Consider the following 27,180-nt stretch of genomic DNA (forward strand, 5'->3'; position numbering starts at 1 on the left):
GCCGGGCTGTGCTCGCCGGAGGACCAACAGCTCCCGCGCTCAGTTCCCGCGAGAGGCGGAGGGCTCCCAGGAGGGCCGTGCGGTTGCGCGGGACAAGTCGGCCTCCCCAGGCTGTCGTTGCAGGAGAGTCCCTCTCAGATCTTACCTGCAGCGGCTCCGCCTCGCCCTCGCCCACGAGGGGATCCTGAAGGTGAGAAGCCATTCGAGCGATCACTGTCCCTGGCCCCGACGAATATTCTGGGGACCAGTGTGGACGAGGCCTCCTTCTCCTGAACAAGAAAACAATCATTCCAAAGTAGGTTTCTTCTCTTCCCTTGCCCTTTCCCCTCTCTCTCTCGTGTCCATGTGGACGTAGTTCTTGGACCAGACCTGGGCTGGTTCTGATTCTTTACGTGTGAAACCATAGGCACGTTCTGTAACCTTCCTAGTCTCCATTTCTGCGTCTGCACAATGGGGATACCAACACCTATCTCGAAGAGTTGGGTTCTCCAAGAGTCCTGTCCGAACTAGCAGCATCAGCATCACCTCTAACTTTTCAGAAATGCAAATTACCCAGCTCACTCCAACCGACTGAATCAGGGTCCAGCAATGTTTTAACAAGCCCAGGTGGTTTCCATGCAAGCTAAACGTTGAGAATCACTACATAAGAGGGGCCAGTTAAATGAAATAAGTAAAATATTATGTATAAAGAGCTGGGCAAATAGTAGATGTTCAAAAAATACTGGTTATAATCATTTTTATTCCAAGAACAGAAAGACATTTAGTTACATAGAAACAAAGTTAAATAGGCTTTTCGTGTCTTTCCTTTTCTTTTAAGCAGGTCTTCATTTTCTTGCTTTAAAAAAACTGAAAACAAAATAAACATATACAAAAAGGCTTCTCCAGCAAAAAAGAATAAGTATGCAACAGTACTTTTCTGTAAACATTTCTTTTTGACATACTTCTCAGTATCTTTTGACTTTTGAAAAGCAGAACATGATTGTTAGAGATTTTACTTTTTTAATTGTTTTAATTCAAATCTCAACTTTCTTATGGTGCAATTAGTTTAATATTGAAAATAGAAATAGAACTGCCATATGATCCAGCAATTCCACGTCTGGGTATTTACCTGAAGAAAATGAAAACATTAACTCAAAAAGATCTATGCACCTGATCTTCATTGCAGGATTATTTACAATAGTCTAGATATGGAAACAACCTAAGCATCCATCAACAGATGAATGGACAAAGAAAATGTGGTTAAATGTATACAATGGAATATTCAGCTATAAACAAGAATGAAATCTTGCTATTTGCAACTACATGGATGGAACTTTAGGGCATTATGCTAAATGAAATAAGACATACTGCATGATCTCACTTATATATAGAATTTAAAAAAACACACACACAAGCTCATAAATACAGGGGACAGATTGGTGGTTGCCAGAGGAGGGGGTTTGAGGGTTGGTGAAACTTGAAGGGAGTCAAAAGTACAAACCTCCAGTTATAAGATAAATAAGCCATGGGGATGTAATGTATAGCATGGCAATTACAGTTAATAATACTGCTCTGCATTTTGAAAAGTTGCTAAGAGAGCAAATCTTAAAAGTAGGTATCAAAAAAATTTTTGTAACTATGTATGGTGATGTTAGCTAGACTTATTGTGGTGATCATTTCAAAATATATATAAATATTTAATCACTGTAGACCTCAAACTACTGTTTATGACAATTACACCTCAATTGTTAAAAATGTTATTAAAAAAAGATTGAAAACTATAATGGTTGACCATGAAACAACCTAATAAAGATAAAGGTACAGATTTATTTGAGAAATCCAGCTTCATTACCATGACCAATTTCATTGCCTGCCTTTTCCTTTGTATTCATCACAGAAACTTCAGAAAGGCCACCTACAATTAGTAAGAAATGTTAAGATTGCCCAAAAAAGGATTACCTAGATTTGATCAAATTCAAGATGAAGAAACCTACCTGGAAAACTTAACAGTACAGAGAAATGCTTCTGCTTTTTTTGAAAAATATGATCGGAGTGAAGTACAAGAGTTGCTAACTACTGCCCTAGTCAGCTGGTTGTCTGCCAAAGACGACGTCCGCTCTCAACTGGACCTCCCATGCGGAATTATGACCCAAATGAATAATGTAGGTTTCTCCACTGCAATCCTGCTGACTCCTGTGGACCCAACTGCCCTCTTAGACTATAGAGAAGTCCATCAAATCATAAGGGAGTTGGCTGTTGGAATATATTGCTTAAATCAAATTCCCTCAATCAGTTTAGAAGCTAATTATGATCAGAGTTCTTCTTGTCAATTACCGCCAGCCTATTATGATACCAGAATTGGGCAAATTCTGATCAATATTGACTACATGCTGAAAGCACTGTGGCATGGAATATACATGCCCAAAGAGAAACGAGCAAGATTCTCTGAATTGTGGCGTACTATCATGGACATTGATCCAGATGGGAAGCCTCAAACACATAAAGATATTTTTGCAGAGTTTAGTGCTGCAGGTAAGAGAATCTAACACGCTTTATTTTTATTAGAAGCCATCTTTTTAATTTAAAGGTAATTTATCTTTGTCACAGTTGGAGTTTTTAGTTTATACCTTTTGTCTTACAGAGCCTAAGTAGGAAAATCAGTAATAGAGCCAAGAGTAGAATTCGAGTGCGGTGAGAAAAACCTCCAAACTTGGAAACAAAATGACTGCCAGATTGGCTAGTGATTTACATTGCCATTTTTATAAACCTCAAGAACGAATGGTAGAGTTGAAGTTAAGGATAGACATGCATCAGCAAGCTAAGCTTTGGTATTTTAGTAGCATTTGGTGTAATAAGTATTTGTTCTTGTTTCACCTAATTTTTAAGTTCCTTCCTTCTTAGGGCCGTATTTCTCTAAAGCCTGTATGTTCACAACAGATACCACTAAATCTTGGTGCATCTCCCCAGCATATATGTAAATGTTTCATTGAGCCTTAAAAAAAAAAAAAAAAAAAATCCTGTAAGTTCCTTTGTAGCAGGCCATGTGGAATGGGGAGTAAATTGGGAAATGAGTGGTTCAGACAGTGTTCCCAACTGCTTTCATTGATTAAATATATCTAATCATTTTCTAAATAGATTTCCACAGTTTGTGGGCACAGGCTTAAAAATAAGTCTCAATTCTGGTAAAAATGTATTAGAATTTCACTTAACTGGAGGGAGCACAGCAATAGATTTTACCTAGATTTTAATCTCATCTGAAACTAAAAAAGGATGACAGTTTGTTCTTCGGGAATAAAATGTCACTCAGACATTCCTTTCTTGACTATTCTGAGAACAAATCTGTTGATTTGTGTATTGCATGTAGATTGGCTGCACTCTAGGGGGTTGATATTCAAAATATAATATTTTCAATTTTTATTCAGTTTTTTTATACATAATCCTAATATGGCAATAAGTTTCTGCTTAACCTTACTAAGTAAGAAAAGGATTAATATTCTCCCCTAATTAGCCAGATTTCCCTTGGCTAAATAGAGCTAATAACAGAAGCTCTTAATAGTAGATCAGGTGGAACGAACCACTTTTTATCTGAATTGTGCATGTAACTGGGGAGAAAATTACCTGAAAACAACTTTAGTTTGTCAGTGTAAGTCTGGTTAGTAAAGCAAATACCTTGAAAACAAAATTAGTAGTTTCTTAGCTTCTCAATAAGATGTGGAAGAATTGTGATCATTTGAATATGTAAGATAGTTAAAATGGTAAGGTAGTTTCATGGAGTTGTTTTGTTGTTTTCTTATTTTTTTCCTTCTGTCATTGATAGCTAAATCAAAAATTATACACACACATACAAAATGTACATATATGTGTTCATAAAGGACTCTAGTTTGATTTAGTCATTTTACAAATTTTCACTGAGCTTTTATTTCTAGCTCAGACACAAAAATAAGCCTGATGTCAAGAACAAGTTAACAGTAAGCTCACATAAAAGCGCCATGACAAAAAGAACCTTACTGCCTTGTTTATCCCTGTATGTTTTGTGCCTAAGACAGTCCCTGACACAAAGTAGGCATCCACTAATATTTGTTAAATTGAGTTAAATGAATTGACTTACACTTCTCTCTTTTTTAAAAATTTATTTATTTATTTGAGAGAGAGAGAGGGAGCATGAGCAGGGGGAGAGGCAGAGGGAGAAGCAGACTCCCTGCTGAGTGTGGAGCCTGACTGACCCAGGACCCCGAGGTCATGACCTGAGCTGAAATCAAGAGTTGGCTGCTTATCCGACTGAGCCACTCAGGTGCCCCCGAATGACACCCTTGAGGGGATTTCTACCATTAGCAGTGGGTCAGGTTAGAAATCAAGTCTAGCTTGGACGTTCCAAAGGACAATAACTGTGAACTGAGGGAACAGGTCCTCAGCAAACATGTCACAGGTAGATCAGCTCAAAGTTTTGACCATCCTAAGTGTCCAGTCAGGATGGTGTTTAGGTACAATGGCTACAATTGGGCGGTTATTCCCAACCACTACCTTCAGCAATACACATCGCTGAACACTTCTGAATCTTGGTTAGGACCTGAACCACGGGAAGTGTTTGTTTGCTACCGATGCTATTTACTGTATCTGCGGCTGGACTGCTGTGAAGTTCAAATAGCTAAGAATAAGATTTGCTTGATGACAGTCAGGCAGCCTGACTCACCTGCTTTGGGTTGGGTTTTCAGATATGTTGCCTTAGTGTACCAGCAAGCAGTACCATCTCTTGAAGACAGTACTTCTGTGTCTCAAAGATAGTTTAGGTAGCTAATAGCTCTCATTTCCATGCAGGGTAGTCAACTTCTGTTGAGAACAGGCCCCAAGAGTAGTGAGTATAAGGCAGAAATTCTCCTCTGGGAGAGAATTACTCAACCTGTGATGTTGATGGAGTAAGGACAAATGCCGCCTGGCTAGGTACCGAGTACCTATAGTACCTATAACATTGGAGGGTCAGTAGCTTTTAAAGATTATAGCTGTAACTGGAACTAACAAATCCTTTCTTGTTGTTCAGGTCCTTGAGGTGGTAAGGTTGAAGAAATGCAAAGTATTGCCAGTAATATCTAGCGAATTCCATTCATTTCTGTGTTCCTTTGACAGTTCCCTCTTAAAGGACGCTAACATTTTGGCATTATGTAGATGCATTTGAAGAGAATATGGCACAGCCAAAGTCTTAAAAACATATGTTAGTGTTTGCCCAGAAGTACTACTATCATTACTGGTAGTTTAGGACCTCCAAGCCTAGCTCAGGTAATGCAAATAAAATGCAGCTAAATTAAGATGTCTTTTTGGTAGTTGATGACTCTTCTGTCCTGGAAGTTGTCCAACAATCCATTGGTTAATCACTGGAAGACAGCAGGAAACATTGCACAAGCCAGATGATGTCTCTCTGTAATCGAATTGGCCAAGATGTGTCTGGAAACTTTCATTATAGAAGTCAAATTCTGGAGTGATCAGGGTTAGAGGTATACACTGATGTCATTTACATATTAAAATCACAAGAGCCTTTGGATCATCTGGTGAGAGTACCGATAATAATAATAAGAGACAAGACCATGGCAGGAAGGAGCACATGTCTTGTGTAGTTAAGAACAGAGGGCTTCTGCTTAGTGGATGACAAGATCCGTTATATCAAGCAGCTTCATGGCCCACCCTCTGGTCTCGTGAGCCCAACTGTCATATCTGAGGCCACCTCCAATGAAGGTCCTCTCACGGTGGTGCTCCTGATTGAGAGGATCAGAGACACATAGGTACATTCTAATCAAGTTGAAGGTGGAGTGGGGGAGCACCCAGGAACTAAGGCTGTCTTCTACTGCCTACATTTTCAGGGGTGGTATTAAAAATATTTAACCACCAGTACAGTATGAGCACTGACCAACAAGAACAGACATCAGCCATAATCCTGGAGCAGGATCTCCTGCTTGTCTTATGTAGCCTTTGCAGGATTGTGAAGCTTTCCAGGAGATCCCAGGGGAGGGAGGAGTTCAAAGAACTTGGGGCTACAGCAATTCAATTTACCAAATAAGAAGGGGATCAATATTTTAACAAGCAGTGTGGCCATATTGATATGTATCAGCTAAATATCAGTCCCAGACATTTCTACTTAGTTCTCTTTTCCTGGCAGGGAACCCATGCCTAGACTACTGTGACTCTGATCCCCTTTCACTGTATATGAGTCTGGAAATCTTTCTAAATTCAGTCACTCTATGACCATGTGCCTTGGGGAGAGTGCTGTGTTACACTAAAGCACTTTGTAATATTGGCTGCCGGCATCAAAGATGAGCAACATACCAGGGCAGAGAGTTTCTTCTCCCTCTACTACACTTGGGATTCCACTGAAGAACCAGCAGCACCAGCATGCTTCTCGCACTGCGACAATGGTATAGTGTAAACAATGGTAAATGACCAAGTGGAACACACACCAGACCTTTATGGGGGGAAACTCACAGGAGCAGGAACAGGTATGGGTTCCCATCATGTACCACATTTGAAGCATCACTGTGAAATCTTGCAGGGCCAAGGGTCAGACTTGGGGAGAGGAACCCAGACTCAGGCTGTGAGGCTTTTACGCTGCATGATCAAGGAAACACCAGGTCAGAGGCCAGGTACGAGAGCAATGTGTATTAGCCTAGGTTACCCCCAAATCAGAGCCTGAAATGAGGGCTTAAGTCAGGGTAGCTTATGGGAAATGACTCCAAGGAACAGAAATGAGGGACAGGAAAAGTGAAAAGAAAAGGAGGAAACATCAATCCAAGGACGTGCTGCTGAGTTTTCACCCCTTGGGCCATGGAGGTCCATTTTGTAGGGACTCTCTGAGGAGTCCCATAGAATACATTTTAGAGTTGTCAGCCCAAGGGATAGAAGAGGGCAGTATGTGTTCCCCAGCTCCTCTCCTTTATTGGTCAATGCCCTCACACTCCAGATTTTTCATGCATCAGAATGACTGGATGGGTTCCATCAGAAGTGTAACACCACAGTAGTAGGGAAGTCCCAGGGCAAAAATAAGAACCACGTGGTGCATCTGAAGCAAAGCACATTCAGGTGTCTTTGTGAAGCTGGTTAATACAACAAAAGCTGGAGTGGAAAATATAGTCAGGAAGGGAGGTAGAGAACAAAAGGTGTCTGATATATAGTGTGACTCATGGAAACTTGGCTCCAGCCCTACCCTCCTCAGTGTTTGAGGTGCAAAGTGCATACCACTCCTCCACTGACTTGATCAGGAAACTGGGATCCAAGCGTTGTCGTTGTAGCTATATGATGACAAACTAACAGCAATAATTTCTAGATCATCACTCGTATTTGGGAAAATGGTACTGTCTCTCTTAGCATGACTGGGAGACTAGGCTCAAGCCTTGCAACTGACCATGCCGTTGCCTAAACACTGTGCTAAAGTGGATTTCCAAGGAACTTTGCGGAAGGCAAACTCTTTTTCTAGGAGGGCAGATGGCTAAGAATCAGTCGGCCATGTTAAGCTTTATTTACCTCTCTGATTTGCAATTTACAAAACCACCAGTGAACACCACTCTTAAACGGTAGCAACAGCTGTAGAGAACAGAGCATACCAAAATCTGGTCATATTATCTAGTTTTCCGTAGGGATTTTAATTATGGAGGGCTTCTTGATCAGAGTAATTCTTGGATTCTTTGATTTATTACATTAGATTTGTGGGATGAGAGGAAATAAGAAAAATATATTCTCGTGATAGAAACATGTGGAGGGGATGACTTTTAGTTAAAATACAAATATATATCTCGTTTAGTACCACAACTGGTAAAATGAAATGGTTGTTGCTGTTTTTCTTTATGCCTCTGCTCATTCCCTGTCCTTTATCTGTAATTGCCTTCTTCCCTGCCACTTCACCTCACTCTTCCACATTCATCCCCAGGTTATTGCTACTCATTTCTCAAGACTTGATTCAGACACAGCCTCCTCTCTTCTATGCACACTCCATCATTTTGTATTGAAATTACTGATTTCATGTGTCTCCCTTATTAGCCCTTAAACTCCTCTTCAAGAGCACAGAAAAGTGTGCCTTTTTCTTCTTTAAATTCCTCAGCACCTCATACTGTGGATGGCACAATGTAAACTGTCAATACATGTGGAAATTAAGTGGCTAATAGCAACAGAGTGTGAGAGAAAAGGAATTGAAGGAGACCCTTGGGTTTCTAGTTTGAGGAACTGATAGATAAATAGTATCATTAACCACGAATGAAAGAAAGCAGCTTTGGGGGAGAGGAAGGATAAATTTCGTTTGGGAGTGTTTCTGTGACCTTCAGATAAAGACATGTATTAGGCATTGAAAAAGAATGGAGTTCAGGGGCAAAAGCAGGGCAGGAGATAAGACTAAAAAAAATTAACAGAGGTTAAAATAATGGAATCTTGTGTTTCCCTCCTTTATCCTCCAAATTTAGTTATATCTAGTTTTTTTTTATTAAATCCTGTCTCATTTTTTACTTTATTATGACTTTGTACATATGATTTGCATAACGTGTTGTGATCACATTTCCTTTAATACCTTTTTTTTGTGACATGAACTGTGTCATTTAAAAAAATTAGCTTTCCAATTCCATTTACAACTCCCCTCAGTAAAGTCAGGTATGAGGTGGTGCAGCAATTCCATTTTTTCCCTTAAAGATGTGTCTGCCCACACCGTCATTCTCCTATTTCTATCTGAACGGACTGATGCGCTTCTAGGCACTTTCCTTTTGGCTCTCCAAAATCCCTTTCCCCCCTTGTCGCCCTCCGCCGTTCTGCCCCGCCCCACCGTGCCGTTCCTTCGCCTTCCCTCCCTTCCTCTTTTCTCCACCCTCTTCCCGTTGTTTCCTCGTCTCCTTTCCGTCCAAAGTCAAGGTCGGGACTTTCACCTGAGAGGTTTTCGTCACCAGTATGAAGATGCTCGCAGGTTGTTCTCGTGTAGGAGTGGGGCAGGAACAGGGCTTGCTTTACTGGTACTCCGCCCTGTAGTGGGCTCAGGAAGAAACTTTGTCTTTTCACTGGGGAGCCTCTCCCCAAATGCTACATCTGTAGGTCTTTCCTCTTTGATCGGTCTGTTTGCTGCAGTCTCTTTCCTGGACGGAGGCCGAGTCTGGGGCCAGAGGAGGGGAGGGGGCTTTGGATCTCTCTCTTCAGCGCGCAGACTCTCATGGTACCCGGTTTTCAGCTCAGCTGCTCAAACCTTTTACAGAAGGGGAGGGGCTGGGCTATCGGGGGAAGGCGATCTGGGGATTTCAGTGCATCTTAATCAGATTTTGAACCAATCTTTTCTGTGCCTCCTCCTCCTTTTTTTTTTTTTTTTTTTGTAATTCTAACACTAGGACCCGTCCTCAGAGGTTCCACGTGATTCCAGTTTCTAAGCCGCTTCCTCCTCCCCCCTCCTTGTCTTCATTTGTTTTGGAGAAGGGGAGGGGAGTAATTCTAACGCTAGGACCCATCGGTCAGAGGTTCCACGTGCTTCCAATTTCTAAGCCTTCGTGCCTCTCGGTGAGAATTGACTTGCTGCCTGCCTATTGGCCCCAGCCATCTCAGGCTCCAAAATTTTAGAGATGTCAACAAATACTCTGGCTTATGTTCAGATTTTTTTGGAAATACTTTAATACTTTTCAGAAATACTTTAATTTCTTTATAATTTCTTAATTTAATTTTTGCAAAGGGCAAGTGAATCTATTGGCCATTTAAAAATCCAACTGTATTCTGGCATTTTTTGTTTGTTTTTTTAATAGATTTGGGGAAGGACAAAAAGGAAAAAGAAAGGGAGGCGCATTGATGTATCACTTGCACTTTTAAGGCCATATGTTACAGACTCCAAATTTTCTACCGAGACATTATTTTATGATTCTATGCAGTTTTCTCAAGCTTAGATTAAGGGTGACATTATAAGTGTAACTGTCCTTAAAAAGACAATTTGACAACAAGTAAGCCCTTAATTTCATCATAAATAGGATGAAAATGTAACAGGAAATTTGTCACTTATAAGAGAGTAAAATCAAGTTTTAATTCTTATTTCATTAGGATTAGTTAGCAGGAAAGTTCTGTATTGTATATGTTTAGCTTCTGATACCAGCAAAAACAAGAAATGTGTAATGTAAGGCTTGAAAAAGATTATACTTTTAGCCAAGTGAGAAGCCAAATCCTGGCTTAAGGGAGATCACATTTTTTTATTCTTCCATAGTTATCCTGATTAAATATGGGACTTGCACTGTATCCATGGGATTGTGTCTATTCTAATTCTATAAGCTTCCATCATTCTTTACTCTGCTTAGTTACCACTCATCCACATGCTTTCCATCTTTTAACAATTTTTTTTGGCATCTTATTATCCCTTTATTGTCACTTTAGTAGGATTTCAAGATGAAACCCAGTATTCAATCTCCTCTATTTATCCAGAAGCCAAGTATGATGTTTTCACTAAATTCTTTTTTTTTACTGTTAAGGTCTGATTGATATTACAAAGGATCCGGACTTCAATGGAATCTATGATGAAGACGTGAATGAAGATCCAACATATAATCCCAATAGCCCTGAAGAAAAAGCTGTTTTTATGAAATATGCTGAAAACATTATGCTAAAGTTGACATTTAGCACCACACAAGTTCAACAGTATGAAAATGTTTTTATATTTGAAACAGCCTATTGGCTCACTAATGCTATAAAATATAAGCAGGATTATCTTGATATTTGTACCTACCAGAGATTACAGCAAAGATTATATCTTCAGAAAAAAGTTATTCAGAAACACTTTGAGAAGAAAAAAGAAATCAGAAGAGGGATAGGATACCTAAAGTTAATATGTTTTCTGACTCCATTTCTCTTGAGTTTAAAAAAGAAGATGAAAGTTCCATATTTAAGTAGTCTGTTTCCACCTTTTTCAGGTAAGCGTATCACCAAAAAATCAAATATAAAATAATTATATAGATAGATCGATCGATTAAATTTATATTCAGTTTTGCTTGTAGTAGGTGAGTCCAGGCATATAACCTTGCTGTAGCCTATTAGGAAACAAAACAAAACAAAACAAAATTTAATGCCTCCAAAGTAGTTACAAATATGTGCTACATGTGCATAGTACTTGGTATATATTTATACCAATTATAGGGGCTATTAGAAGACTTAAAACTAAATTCTTAGAAAAATAGGGAAATATGCCATGTTCATGATGAGACGTATGATACACTGTGAATGTATCATATCTGATCTATAAACGTATAAATTCAGTGCACTTCTATTCAAAATCCCTGTCATGTTTTTCATGAAAGTTTATAAATGATTCTGCAATTAATATTAAAGGGTCATGAATGGTGTCACATTTCTGAAAAAGAAATGAAAACATATTTTAAAACTTTACTAGTGTATTAGCACTGTTATACACAAATAAACCAATGTAAGAGAATAGAGAGCTGAAGTAGGACTGTACTTACATGGACTTTGACAGGCATGTAGTGCAAACTATTCCTTCCACCCAGATTAGCACAAAATTTATATGTTTTCTTTGATGCCCAAACATGGAGACTTACCATGGTGGGCAAATTTGCAGTAGAAATTCTATTCAGGTGGCAAATTTTCAGTAGAAATTTTGTAAATCATTTAATGAAAATTTGTATCATGAGCATTCAAATAGTGAAAATTATTACCCTTATCTGTGAACTACTTAAAAATGGGCTCATGACCGTTCTTATCCTGGGGGGGTGGGGGAGGTAGGAGGGCAGTGTGGAACTAAGAGGCCTTTGATTAAAGAGAATGTTAGCTATACCTGTAATGTTTTATTACTTAGATTATTGGAAGCAAATATGACTAAATGTTAGTAGTTCCAGGTGGTGATATTAGGGTGTTATATTATTCCTTGTACTTTTCTGTACCTTTTACGTTTCTCAAAATACATTATATACTTTACATTAATGAAACCATATTCTGCTAATAAGTCAAAATATTAGGCAAACCTAATCATTACTGGAGTTTTAGAAAATCATTTTTCTAAAATAAATGTTGTATGTGTGGTTTTATTACTTTCCAAAAAAGTGAGCTGGTTATTTTTGTCAGTAAGAGATACCCACCTATTTCTTTTTAATGTCTCTTTTTGCCTGAACCAGCTCAGGTTAAGTTTTTGTTTATTTAGCTCAAGAATCTCTGAGGCATAGTTTCAAATCTTTTCTGACAATTGGAGGTAAGATATTAGTTGAACTCACACATAGAAATCAATAAGTAGAATAATGTTTTGACTATTCTCTTGAAATGTCTATACAATGAAACTATAGAAAATGCCCAAAATATATGATATAAATATATTTTCATGTTTAAAATATAAATTAAGGCCATGATTTTAGAGGCTATAATTGTCAAGATTTTCATTTAATGTGGGTTTTTTTTCACTTGGTTTATCTGGATCTTCAAAATATGATTGTGTATATGCTGTTTTCACTTTTTGAATTGAAGTTTGTTTTCATTTTTGGAGATGACAAGGTCAAGACAGAGCGAGAATTGCCTCCATTTATTTATGGACGAGATTTTAAATGCCAGCATTTTCACTACAAAGAGGATCAGTATTTTCATGTTCATGGAGGAATTGAATTTGATATCAGCACACCTTCAATTGAGAGTGCTTTGGAAGATTTTCAGGTTTAAATTATTATTGTTCCTGAAATGGTTTATCATTTCTCAACTCTTTTATCTTATTCTCCATCCAGAAACAGTCTCTGTTGGTACAGGCACTAGGCCAGTCTCCAAATGATTACCTTCCTAACTCACTAATCTTTTCATACATTATGTAACACACATGAATTAAGTGCAACTATATCTGAGGTATGTTAGGTGTCAGAGGTGAGATGATAAGTAAGTTAGGTACAACTATCCTCACAGAATTTATAGACCTCTAATGGACCAAATGTGCCCTAAAGTAGTTAATCAAAGAGTATAGTAGAAATCCTTCAACATTCACTACATATTCTTCCATTTTCCTCAAAGATTAGTATTAGAACAGAGATCCTCTAGAGTTTAAGAACAATAATTTAATCTAGAATTTAATATACACATTATAACATTTGAATTACCGTTGCTTTTCTACCTTCCTTACGTTATCTTTTGTATTTTTCCCTCACTCCTGAAGTAGGAATTGGATACATGAAGTTATCATTAGGGTTTGGTGGGATATTATATTAAAAATTTATCATTTACAAGTATAAAATTTCATCTAAAAGAAGCCATAATTATTTAGGGTTGTTTAAAGGTATGTTTTTAGTAACATAACTCATATTTTAGAACAACTTAGAAACAATACGGGATTGTGCTGCTAATGCTTTTGTAGAAGATTCAGGATACAAAGAATATTACTCAATACCAGTCATGGAACTTAATGGAAAAAGGTAAGGAACTTTGAGTAATTATTCACAGTAGCCACAACTTGTTGAAAGTTAGGAGAAAACAAGGAAAGTGTGAAAATGCAAAGGCTAACTTAATATTCAGCATAGAGATCCTAGAACAATAACCCACGTGAATGAAATACAGATTCAACAAAGTATTAAATAGTATATTTATTACTTCATGCTCTTTGGTACATTCTGTATAATAATCCTTACAGATGGTGATTAGTTCTTAAAACTGTCACCGTGATTATAGGGGATGGAGGCGGGCCTACTGAAAAGCAGTGGACTCAGCCCAAAGCCCTTTAGTTCCATAAAGAATATGATTTAAACTCCTCTTCCTCTCCTGGGTCTTGTTATGCCTGTCATCTTTTGAAGCTATATGTTTCTCTAAGTTTTTCTAGGGTCTTTTATGTAGTGTATTCTTGGATTTTCGTATCTTGGACACTGAAGTTTGGAAATATGGAAAGTGGAGCCATGGGCATTGTTATTAGGAGGTAGAGACTTGAGATTGAAAAGCATATAGGAGAGGTTTTTTGATTTTGTTTTTTTAAGGCATGGAAGTGGTTTAGAGAACAACTCTGGAACTCTGGAGAAGAACAGCTTTTAAATGGGGTGGGGAGATGCAGAAGAGAGAGCAGAGGAGACTGAGAAGGAATGATACGGGGAGGAGGACCAATAAAGTATGATAGCATGGAAGCCAAATGGGGAGAATTTTTAAAATACGGAAATAGTTAGAAGCATCAAATTCAACAGAGAAAAGGCCAAGTCAACTTAAGACTAAAGAGAGGACTCAATTTGGCAATGATTTGGTAAGAGAATTAGTTCTGGTTATAGGCTATGTGTAGTGAGCCGAAGGGTGAAGTTGGGGAAAGTTCACGGAATGTGAAGAAGTAAAGACAAAGATTATAAATTTCTCTTAAGATGCATGGCAATGAGGAACATACCAGAAACAAGACGAGGGAGAAGCAAGATAAACAATGAAAGGTGGATCTTTCCGTTAATACTGCCTGGATGCACACATGGTACTAGAGATGAAGTCAAAGACCATGAGGCTAATGACCTCCATGATTTTGGAAGGAATTAAGTAATAGACCTCATGCCTCTAGAATGGGCAGTTAGTGTGCATCTTCCTGGAGGAGGAAATCTCTCATTCATGGATCCAGTACCTATTGACATACTCCATGTACAACCCTTGCCAAGCTAAGTAGGATCCTGGAAGCACCTCTGAATAATGCTTTATTTTCCCAGGGTGTAGTGTCTGGCTGGACACTAATGATCCTGGGCATGCAGGGAATCGGGTGAGATGAAAGCTGTGCTTGGTGAGATATCTTCAGTTTCCTTCTTGCCTGTCTGAGCTCTCTGTAATGATCTGCTGCTGGGCTCCTGGCACTCAATAGGCCCCCATGAAGGCAACTCAGCAGCAATGCCGTTGCATTAGAGACGCTGTTGCTCCTGGTTGTGGATCAGGTGTCCCCTCTGGGGCTCGCTCCTCATGCCTGCTGAATAGCATGCATCAGCTGTGAGACATGTGGAAGCCAATCCAATGAAACAAGGAGAATTTCTTTCCTGGTTTTATTGGTTTCGAGGAAGTGCTGCCTTGAACCCCTAAGAATTTGGTGCAAAAACAACTTTTTTGGTCGTTTTGCTAACGGTTGTTCTTTCCTGTGATGTAGGGATCATTCTGTGTTGGTGCTGGACCAGAGAATAATCTGAATGATTGAAAACATGCCATCTTAAAATCTCCCCTCTTTGATTTTAAGGGCATTGTTATTGGTCTGAGCTCATGTGTCTTGATATTCTTTTTCCTCAGAATAGTTTATCTCCTAGGAAACCCCTGGTCCCTTATGAAAACAGGATCAGTTCAGATGGTCCTCCAGGCATGCCTGGAAACATCCAAATCCTAGATTGATTTTGGTTCAGGTTGGGTTCTCCTACCACACCAGAATCAAAAAAATAGGGACCACAGTCAGATACTCAGGATTTGGCCACCCATAAAAGTACAAGAACCCATGAATTATTAAGGTGACAATGACTGGAGCAAAACTATTAATTTATACCAGTACTAAAATGTCCTATTTTGGGGGGAACATACCAGCATTGTGATACTGTTGTGGATATTAGGGGGCAGGTCAGAAATCAACTTAATATGACAATGGTGTATCAGGGAAACGTGGTTCCAGAAGCTCCTCAGAAGCTGGGTGCAGATTCCCAGGCAGAAGAATATGAAGGGAGTTATTTTAAAAGTGAGGCTCCCTTATAGTCCCTGCTGATGACTGCACAAAGGTTTTGAGTAAGAACAGTGGGTATGTCACTGCAGTCCTTGGATGAGGGCTCCCTCACTGCGCTGGCTATCTGGGCTTTCTGTGCTTCCAGTGTCATCTCATTGCAGGTTGTGTAGCCAATCTTGGGGGGGAGGTCACAAAATTCTGTGGTAGAGACCTTCTCAGGGCATAAACACCTTCACCACCTGTTGCTTCTCCAGTTTCTAAGGTAGGAGAGCCCCCTGTTAATTCTAAATGCTTGATTTGTATTGGAGAAGTAAATTGAATTTCTAGAAGAAATCAACCCATATTCTCTTGTATTTTTTAAATTTATAAGTCTGTTTCATTGCCTCAGCAGTGATCTAAGAGTACCTCACTGAGTACCAGGGCTGCAGGGGTAGTCAGCAGCTTCTTACCACAGCCAGAGCCAGCTCCCTGGAGAAGTCCATAAAAAGAAGAGGTTGTAGGCACTGGGATTCTATGATGTGGTGCTGAGCCACTCAAAGACCAAAGGATATCCTCAGTGTGATCCCCTATGCTGACATCTATGGAGGCAATCTTGTGGGACTTGGGGTATCTGTGGCGTCTACTCTTAGCAGCGTGTATGACACGAAGGGAAAGTGAGCTATTTTCTTCTAGAAATTTAGTTTAGTCATCCACTGTAAATTAAGCATCTAGGTATAATTCATACAGCTCCTTAAGGCCCTAGAACCTATCACTACTGTGATTTGAAAGCCTTCAAATCTGAGTAAGATTCAGAATAACTGTTCCTCAACTTTGGAGGCCGGAGTCTAGTAAGTTAGGCAAGTCCCCAGTCATGAAGGTGGCACCTCCACAAGCTGGGGCCCACGGGAAATGTGACAAGTCCCACCACCTAGACTGGCACTGTCTCTGCAAGGTGTGCATGAAGACAGCCTTCAGTTTCGATTTTTGTGGTCTAGTTTCCTTTTGGGAGAGAGGATCGTAGATGAGAAGAATGATAACTTCAAATACATGCAAACAGGTCCTCAAATGTGCCTCCATCCCTGCAGAAGTCTATTATATTCAGAAAGTTGGGATGGAGGTAAAGATCAAGGAAGAGAGGATATCTGCCTCCAACCAGTTCATAACAGTATTTCCCTAGACCTTCTTTTTCAATCAAGTACAATTTAAACTACAGTTTTGTATTTGTATACAGTTTTGTATTTGTAATTATTATAGAAAAATACAGTTTAGTCAGCATAGAAAAAAAGTAGCAAATTACTTCGAAGTCAGAAAGATTTATCTTTTTTCTTTTTTTATAGCTACTATGTGATCTGTTTTGAACTTGAAACTTACTATCATCAACTATATAAGACAAAGTGGTGGGGAGCCATAAATGAAATCGTGAACAATCTGAAACCGAAAAGACTTCCACTAACAGATGCTCAATTACATGAACAATTTAAGAAAAAATTTGGTTTCAAAAAAGCTATGAAATGCAAGGTATTTCAGTAATTATCACACACTTTAGTGTAGGAAGCTATTATAAATAATATGTTATTATAGATAAGTATATGTCTCAACTTTTTATCTTAGGGATAAATATTAGGTTAAATAAAGTTTTCAGTGTGAAATAAAAATTCCACATTTTAGCAGCTTAGAAGCTATATAATTCTGGATTATAAATTTCTGGTAGGGTTACAAAATAATGTTAATGAACTGTTAAGATTGTGACCAATCTTAATAATGGCTAGTATTTATTGAGTGCTTATTTTGTGTGCCAGACACTTTATAAATCCTTTTAACAAATTTTTTCAAGGTATTAGTACTATTATTATCATTCTTAATTTACAAAAGAGAAATTTGAGGCACAGCAAGTTAAGGATCTTTTCCAAATCACACAGCTAGTAAATGGCAGAGTCAGGCTTCAGTCCTCAGAACCAAACCTGAGGAATAAACCTGTCATCCTGAACCAAATCAAACTTAAATCAAATCTTAAAATATTAAGTAGTCAGATGTCTCAAAGAAGAGTGTACTCTTATACAAATTGTATAAATTCTATAGCTATATATTTCTAGTTTCTAGATTTCTAAATTAGATGGTTCTTAAATCAGAAAAGGAACCCAGTGATCTCCATTTGTGTAAGTATTTCAGAAAGAAAATTGTCTATCCTGTTTTAATTGTCTCCAAAGAAGGATCTACAATTTCTCCCTAAAAAGGGGGGGGGAGAAAAAAAAAAACTTCCCAAAAATTTTTTTCAAATTTCTCAATGTTTCTTTATAGTTCTAATAACTTTAATCATTCTCCAGTGAGAAACTTTCCACATGGATCTTGTGAAAATTCTACTGTAACTGAGCGCCAGTCCCGTGATAATATTAATATATATTTATTGATTATGTTATGTATTAGCATTATATTTATTATAAATACATTGTCCTTTTTTCCCCCTTATGCTAAATGTTAAGTGTATTTTGAAAAATTTATTCTGGCCCTCTTAATAATTTTAGAGCATCCCATTTGGTATGAAGTCTGCTGTTGAAAGAGGATTATCTGCTGTTTTCCACACATTTAGCCGTAAAACCTCAAGCTCGACCATCAATGTTTCAGATGAAGCAGGTTATGCTATTTTCCATCATGCTGCTCTACACAACAGAGTTGCTATTATATGTCAGCTGTGCAATGCTAACTTCAACGTCAACCAGAGACGCTTTATTATGTTTAGCCAAGGTACCATGAAGTTTTTAAAATTTAAACGTTTTCTTTTACTTATTACCCCTACTCAGAATTAAGAATGCATGTTGATTTTAGAGCAAGATTAAAATTTGGCACTGGGACCTAGAGCAAAGTTGAAGTTTTTGTTTCCCCTATTTCAGAGGGGCTCCTTTTAGTTTTCTAAGTATATCACTTGTTGCTCTCCTGTATAGTATTACCTATTTGTTTATGTGTCTCCCTCACTTGAATCACTCCTTAAAGGCAGTGATTTGGTTTGCTATGCCGTGATATTCGAGTGCCTAGAAGAAAGCCTCAGGAAATAGTTGTTGGATGAATGCATGGTTGCATGAATGCAGGGTGGCATTTGGTAATCACTGGGATAATTACTGTATAATAATGTACTAGAGAAATTTGGAGAAAAGGTAGATAAATGGGGAACCCAGCAGAACATCCATTTCTTATCCCAGAGTTCTCAGCCAGGAAATAGTTTCTTCATAGTACATAAACTTAAATTATAATTAATAACAAAAAAATTCATCCATAATAATAATTTTTTAGATTAATGCCCCTTTAAGGCTAACTTAGTTCTGACCTTAAAAAGCCATTTTTCCTGAATATTAGGTATGCATACCTATATATGCATTCATCGGAATAAATTTAACCAGTATAAAAATGATAACTTGAAAATGAAAGCAAAAGTCCTCCATAACTGAAGAGGGAAATAGAGAAAATATCAGGAATCGTTGACACAATATTGGCAATAAGAAATGATGATTTTATGTTTTAACTAGCTATCTTAAAAAGTTGTGTTAAATTTTCACACACCAAAGCAGAATGTTCTGCTTTAATCCTATTGACTACTAATAAATTCTGTATTCTTATCAAGTAATTAAAATGTTTTGATATTAAGATCCTTCTATTACTTGATTAAAATAGAGCACAGATTCAGTTAAATTTAAATGCAATGAGTACTCTGTTAAAGATGTGTTGTATTTTAAGCCTTTTTTTGGTGTGAAAAAATCTTTGGTAAATCAAAATCTCTCATTCATCTTATGACTACTTGATTTCCCTTTGCTAAGAATTGGATAGATTTTGAAGTATGGGAAGTGTGTAACTCTACCTGCAATGTCTACTCATTATGACTTTACAACACAGAACTGCCCCAACTGTCCAATTTGACCAGACACTTGAGAGGCAGTGCCCCAGGTCTGCTCTGCCATGATGTCGGGCCCAGATGGCTTGACCAAAGCTACACTCAGTCCTGTTTGATGCAGTCCTGACTTTGGTATCCAAGCATCATCATTTTGTTCTTATTCATATGAGTTTATTTTTACTAATTTAGGAAGCTGCTATACATTAATAATCATACTTCTCTGTGTATTCCTCTTTAAAACAGATTCATCAAAAATGGACATGAAAAAAGAAAGAAATGGTAAGACATAAGTAGAATATTTGGTGCATATGAAAGGTTATCGTATATGTTAAAACTCTCCTTATAGTGTATATATAGTCTCCAAATGTTCTGTCACAGGAGAACATCACATAATGATGTTTTGTCTGTATTTTGAAGTATACATTTTTTTCTACCCGTGGTCATTTATTCATATTCCTCTTAAGTCTTGGGGGTTTTTTTGTTTTGTTTTGTTTTTTACTGTGGAATTTGCAGTTACCTCTACTTATTTGTATAAAATCAGTCCCCAAAGTAGTTTTTATGCCTTAATAAATACATACATACATACATACATACATACATCCATACATACATACCTGCAGCTAATATTATTTAGCTATGCTGCCATCTAGTGACATTAACAATCCGTAAGGTCTGAGGAATGAGGCATTCTTGACTGAGGTGAGAGATTTGACCTAAGTATTGAATATAGAGAGTCAGAAAAATTTTAAAGGCCGTATCTTCTATATCTGTCTCTAAAAGACTATGCCTTCGTACTGTATATAGGATAATTCAAAGAGGGTTTATTTTTTTCAGGGTTTAGTCCTACTTAATTGATCAGTGACAGCCAACTTCAGCTTGGTTTGTTTATCCCCAGAATACACAGCCAGCAACACAGTGAACCTGACATGAAAGTGGTGAATCGTAGCATGATTTAGCCATTCTTCCAACTCAGGAGTTTAACATCTTTTTTTAATTGCAGTATAATTAATGTACAGTTTTATACTAGGTTCAGGTGTATAATACAGTGATTCAACAATTCTGTACATTACTCAGTGCTCATGATGACAAGTGTGCTCTTTAATCCCCTTTGCCTACTTCACTCATCCCCCACCTACTTCCCCTCTGGTAACCATCAGTTTGTTCTCATGTTTAAGAGTCTGTTTTTTGTCTCTTTTTTTCTTTGTTTGTTTTGCTTCTTAAATTCCATGCATTAGTGAAATCATATGGTATTTGTGTTTCTCTGATCTACGTATTTCACTTAGCATTATATCCTCTGGATTCATCCATGTTATTGCAAATGGCAGGATTTCATTCCTTTTTATGCCTGAGTAATATTCCATTATATATATATACATACATATATATACTCTTTATTTATTCATCTATTGATGGACAGTTGAGCTGCTTCCATATTTGGCTATCGTAAATAATGCTGCAGTAAACATAAAGGTACATGTATCCTTTTGAATTAGTGTTTTTTAATTCTTTGGGCAAATATACAGTAGTGTGATAACTCTATCATATGGTAAGTCTATTTTTAATTTTTTGAGGGATGTTTCCATACTGTTTTCCACAGTGGCTGTACCAGTTTGCATTCCCACCAACAGTGCAAGAGGATTCCTTTTTCTCCACATCCTTACCAACACTCATTGTTTCTTGTGTTTTTTATTTTAGCCATTCTGATAGGTGGTTTTGATTTGTATTTCCCTAATAATTAGTGCTGTTGAGCATCTTTTCATGTGTCTATTGGCCATCTGTGTCTTCTTTAGAGAAATGTCTGTTCATGTCTTCTGCCCATTTTTAAATCAGATTATTTGTTTTTTGAGTGTAGAGTTTTATAAGTTCTTTATATATTTTGGATATTAACCCCTTATCAGATATATCACTTGCAAATATCTTTTCCTATTCAGTAGATTGCCTTTTAGTTTTGTTGATTGTTTCCTTCACTGTGCAGAAGCTCTTTATTTTGATGTAGTTGCAATAACTTATTTTTGTTTTTGTTTCTTTTGCCTCATGGGACATATCAAGAAAAGTGTTGTTATGGCTGATGTCAGAGAAATTACTGCCCTGCACTCTTCTAGGATTTTTATGGTTTTAGGTCTCACATTTAGGTCCTTAGTACATTTTGAGTTTATTTTTGTGTGCGGTGTAAGAAAGTGGCCAGTTTCATTCTTCTGTATGTTGCTGTCCAGTTTTCCCAACACCATTTGTTGAGGAGACTGTCTTTTTCACATTGCATCTTCTTACCAAGAAGAGTTTATTTTTAAATAAACCATTTATAAAAACCTGAATCTTGTAGGGGGAAGGCAGTAGTTATTCAAACCAGCCATCTTCCATTGGTGGAGGAATGCAGCTAACCTGAGGTGATCATAGAGACGATAGTGTACTGACCTCATTCTCCTCCCTTCTCCAGTCTCCTGCCAGCGATCCCCATTGGCAGACACTGACAGAAAGACAAAGGACAGGGATTGCAAATTCTGCACAGTGGGTAGCAAAGGAAGGTGGCGGGGTGTGGGGGCATGGAGCTTATCTGGCCCACTTATCTGGCCTACTCCCAGTAGGAATTTGCAGCTGAGTAACAATAGTGTGTTTCCTGCATTTTTGCTTTCTTTTGTCATTTTCTAAGTATCACTTATCCCTGCCTTATATGATATTATCTCTCTATTGTGTCTCCCTCACTTTAATAAGCTCCATAAAGGCCAAAGGTGTAGTTCACTTTGCCATGATATTCTAGTGCTCAGAAGAAAGCCTGGTATTAGTAAGTGATTAGGAAATAGTTGTTAAATGAATACATGAATGGATGGATGCAGGGTAGCATTTGACCATCACTGGCAGAATTCAGAGTTGTGTAATAGAGATATTATGGCTTTCAGGTCCCAATAGAGCATCTGTTCCCTAGCCCAGGGTTCTCAACCAGAGAGTAAATTCTTCAGACTACATAAACCCTTCCAGAACTTCCCTAATTCTAGCATGTCCCAGTACAGTGTTTCTCATCCTCAGCACTGTTGACATTGTGGGCTGGGTAATTCTTTGTTGTGGGGGGCTTTCCTGTACACTGTAGAATGTTTACTATTAATCACTGAACTCTACCTCTGAAACTAATAATATGCTATCTGTTAATTAATTGAATTTAAATTGAAAAATGTTTTTTTAAAAAAGGAATGTTTAGTATTACTCCTGGCTTCTTACCCCTAAATGCCAGTAGCAATCCCCACCCCAGCTGTTACAAACAAAAATGTCATCAGACATTGCAGATGTTGGGGGGAGGGCACTTTATCCCAGGATTCTGGGATAAACTTTCAAGTACAAAGGAATCATCCACGGATCTTGTTAAAATGCATATTCTGATTCAGAGTACCTGGGTTGGTGTCAAGGTTCAGCATTTCTATTAAGCACACTTCATAGTAGTAAGAAGGGGATGTAAGAATAGTACTCCCAGGTTGTGCTTAAATTTTTTTTTTTTTTTTAGGAAGGCAAAGAAGAGAGGGAGAGGGCGGTAGGGGGGCTTGTGTGGTTAAAAAAAAATAGGTCATTTTGATATGTTTCTACTGCTGAGAGCAGCTAACAGCCTTTTGTTGATTGAAATGAACCACCATGTTCTATAGTCCTATGATTAGATCTCAGTCTTTGGGGAGACTGTGAACTTCACATGTACTTGTCAGTCCTGACTCCCACCTTAGGTGTGTCAGGGTGGTTGGAGGGGGATAGAATTGGGTATTTCCCTTCCCCCAGGTAAGTTAGGCTCTGATACAACCCAGCAGGTTAGGTTCTCATAAAATAGTTTCTCCTGAGGTCAAGCCTTTAGTTAAGAGAAGTGGAATGCTCTGGTATATCTCAGAATGGTTCCTTTTCCCCTGCCCTCCCAAGCATGAGGGAATCTTTCTCTGATATCCACTGTGAGGACCTGGTCAAACTCCTGGAGTTAAAACTCACTGAAGCATGGGGAAGCCCTGGGGGGTTGGGACTGAGTCCCCCTGGAGTTTTTAACTCTCTGACTTATCCACAATGAGCCACCAGCAATTTGTTAATTATAGTTCGGATTTTCCTGTTACCAAAACCCAGGTTCAGCTGCCTATTACTCAAAAAGCCAATACTCGAGAGACGAGTTTTGATTGGAAAGGAATATGAGCTTTGTTCAGGAGGCTGGCCTTCTGGGGAGAAGGCCAACTGTTTTCCAGAGGCCAACTCCAAGGTTTCTGCCTGGCCCAAGAAGGATTTTTGAAGGAGTTTTGGGGCAGTTAATCAATAAATCGGCTACAGTGGTCTGTAACATTTCTTTTAATTACAGGCAGACTGAATGGTGTCAGCTGTAGACATTACCTTAGTGCTTGGAGGTTGTGCAAGGGGGTTGTGCAAAGGGGTCTGGTTCTTTAGTGCCAAGGGGTTGCACAAGAGGCTCTGGTTTCTGTTTCATGTTGTTCAGAAGCCTCCTGTTCTTTCTGGGAAAGAATGCATGATCTATAGATATACAAAGAAAGGTTAATCGATGACATATGGGCTAAGGGTGATTGCTAAAACTTAGGACTGTTAGGTCGGCTGCAGGGACCGAGGCAGCTCTACCACTCTAGCACTGGTTCCCGTGGAGGTTTGTTTTCAGTCACGCATGCTTCTCTGCATCAGCCTGTCTGTATCTCCAACTTTGGGGGGCAGCATTTTTGCTGAGACCTCACTTCTCAATCATATACAAGGAGAGTTGTTGAGTTCTCAGTTTGTTTAGTTTTCTACTTGCTGTTAGGACAGAGTGGTGACTTCCATGCCTGACCAGTAGCTGGAAGACTAAGCAGTGATTTTAGATAGATAAATCAGGTCAACTATCACAGATGATCAAAGGCTATGATATAAAGCTTAGATGTGTAACTCAGGCCAGAGGCCATTGGAAGTATCTGAGTTGGGAGAAAACCAGTGCTTCACTGAGGAATTGCCATTTAGACTGAGAAGTAGGAGTTAACTGGACGCTGGTCAGAAAAGCATTGTTTGGGAAAAGGAAGCTTTCAGACAGCAGGAATAGCCCAAGGTGACCGGATAATTCATCATCCAAATCAGGGATACTTGAAAATGGAAGAGGCTCTATTAATCATCATGCTGGGGCAACAGGCACAGATGGGTGCTTTCCTGGGGAGGCTGGGTGTGGCTGGTTACCCTGCATTTGAGGAGCTGCAAGAAGGCCCAAATGAAGGGAACAAGTTGTGTATGTCATAGGTTTTTTGGTGGGAGGGGGAGAGCTCGTGGTTTGGGTTAAATTGGAGCCAGTGGATCCTTTTCCTATATTCATAATCAGATGGCCTTGAGAAGCCACTGAGAAGTTTTAGGCCAGTAGGTAAGAAGATCAGGTTTACATTTTGAAATAATGGACTGGTGAAGGGCAAGAACGGAGTGGGAGGCTTAGAGTGGGGAGGTTGTGGCAGTAAAGATAGGTTGTAAAGATACTTAAACTTGGTGACAGACTGGTTATGGAGACTGAGATGAGAAGGAGATACTAAGGAGTCTTTCAGGTTACTGGTTTGTAGAGCCGGCTAGATGGTGATATCCTTCACTGATTTAGGCAGCAGAGAAAGAGGACTAAGTTTGGAGGGAAAGGTAATTCAATTTGGAACATGTTAAGTTTGAGGTGGTGTGTGGAGACACCTAGTGAGATGTTGGAGATAAAGATGTGGAGCTTGGAGGGAAAAAAAGAGATCTAGAGACATAATTCTGGGAGTCATCAACTTTTAGGTGGTAAATGAAGTCACTGCAAAGATAAAAAGGCCCAAGACAGAGCCTTAAGGCTCATGTAGACCTCAAGACGATGAGAACATCCCAAAGGAGACTATGAAGGAGTAGCCAGAGGGGTAGGAGAGAAACAGGAGGTTATGATATCACAGAAGCCAAGGGGAAAAAAAAACAAAAAACTATTTTAAAGAGGAAGAACCTTACTGTTGAGAGGTATAATAAGAATTGAAAAACACCCACTGGATTTTGTGACATATAGGGCTTTTGTGAGCATACTTTTCCTTCAATTTCAGAGGATCTTACTTCCTACTACAAAACATTTAAATAAAATGGAAAATAAACAAGAAGCAGCTTATTTGATCATAAGACTTTTTTATACATTTACTTAATTTTTCAAGTATTTAATATTTTCAATGTTATTTATTATTAGTTCATAAAGAAGGATTGATTTTTAATGGTCAGGCATCCTGAGTTAAAGAAATAGAGAATTGCCTAAATTAGTACTTTTAGTGCTTATCTTGGAGCTTTTATGTCACAGTACTAAGCTCTGTGGATGTATATCAAAAAGACATATATTTTATTTATTTATTTATTTTTAAAAGATTTTATTTATTTGAGAGGGAGAGAGAAAGAGGGAACAAGAGCAGGGGGAGGGAGAAGCAGACTTCGATCCCAGGACACTGGGATCATGACCTGAGCCAAAGGCAGATGCCTCAGAAGGCAGTGGCCACTAAGCCACCCAGGCGCCCAAAAAAGACATATTTTTTAGACTGTTCGATATTGATCACTTAAGTAATTGTCCATCCATTTTAGGTCCAACACCTCTACACCTGGCTGCGCAGGCGTGCTCATTGGAGACAACCATCTGTCTGCTCTGTTTCAAAGCTGATTACACGCTTTCTGAAAAAAGAGGCTGGATGCCAATTCACTTTGCAGCTTTCTATGACAATATTGGCATCATCATTGCTCTCTACAGGAAGGATCCTAGTTTGCTGGAAGCAGAGGCAACAGCTGAGTAAGTTATTAAGCATTTGTAAAAATATAAATTTCTGCTTTCATGGCTTGCGCCAAACACTGACACTAAAAGGAATGGTTGGTATCATTGAAGTGAAAGTCTGTAGTAAGGCTTACTCTGTTGTCCTTTCTGGTCACACTACCTTCTTCGTCTATGACTTACCTTTAGAGTGTATAAAGACAGAACTTCTACTAGCCTATCCATGCTTCTCAATGGTGTGGCCCTACAGACTAGTTTATCAAGTTAACTACTTAGTGCTCTGGAAGAAACCTGAGACTAGGGAGGAGAAATGTGCTCGAAATTGGAACCTAACCAGCCAGGAGACAGCTCAAGTGCTCCAGACTAATGTGGATAGGCCTCAGATAACAAGAGAAACATCTAATGGTATCCAGAAAAGAAACACATTAAAAAGAAGGAAATAACTTTGGGGACACCTGGCTGGCTCAGTTGGTAGAGCATGTGACTCTTGAGCTCAGGATTGTAAGTTCAAGCCCCAGGTTAGGTGTGAAGCTTACACAAAAATAAAATCAAGTTTTTAAAAAAAGAAGAAGAAAGTAACTTTGAAATAGTGAAACATCCCAAACACAATTTCACAATTTAACTTCTATTTCACAATTTCTGTTTCACAATTCTGTTTCATAATTTAGCGGAGGACCAATCTTTAGGATGGAGGTATAACTTCTGCTGAACATACATTCTTGATTGTAATTGAAAGATAGGTTATCATTTTGAATCTGAACACAATTTAGGTATAGTTTCATTCAGATATTTCTGGGTCTTCAAATCACCTGGCCATTATTATTCAGTGAAGAAATTAATCCTCCCTCTAGGTTGGGGCAGAGATGTATGTAGAGAAAGCTTTCAGGACACCAAGGTCTCTTGCTAATAGATTCTCTAACTAATAGATTCTGGAAAGAGCCATGGCATGTGGAGACCCGAGTCAGCTCTGGCTCTGTCATATTGTGACGATGTGTCTTTGAGAGGAAGGGAGGGGTG

The 27,180-nt window shown here is 38.5% G+C and overlaps 1 protein-coding gene across 1 annotated transcript in view; it reads left to right on the forward strand.

Annotated features, from left to right (window-relative positions):
* The first annotated feature begins 51 nt into the window (after positions 1-51).
* Positions 52-27,180, forward strand: part of ANKAR (ankyrin and armadillo repeat containing) — a 66,271-nt gene continuing 39,142 nt past the window's right edge. The window contains exons 1-9 of the mRNA XM_026492343.4: positions 52-295; positions 1,877-2,511; positions 10,431-10,868; positions 12,446-12,609; positions 13,249-13,352; positions 16,897-17,077; positions 18,082-18,301; positions 19,683-19,718; positions 25,983-26,184. Of these exons, the coding sequence (XP_026348128.2) occupies positions 1,911-2,511; positions 10,431-10,868; positions 12,446-12,609; positions 13,249-13,352; positions 16,897-17,077; positions 18,082-18,301; positions 19,683-19,718; positions 25,983-26,184 (1,946 nt within the window). The 5' untranslated portion in view covers positions 52-295; positions 1,877-1,910. The remainder of the gene's footprint in view (positions 296-1,876; positions 2,512-10,430; positions 10,869-12,445; positions 12,610-13,248; positions 13,353-16,896; positions 17,078-18,081; positions 18,302-19,682; positions 19,719-25,982; positions 26,185-27,180) is intronic.

The sequence above is a fragment of the Ursus arctos genome, unplaced genomic scaffold, assembly GCF_023065955.2.
Source record: "Ursus arctos isolate Adak ecotype North America unplaced genomic scaffold, UrsArc2.0 scaffold_1, whole genome shotgun sequence".
NCBI lineage: Eukaryota > Metazoa > Chordata > Mammalia > Carnivora > Ursidae > Ursus > Ursus arctos.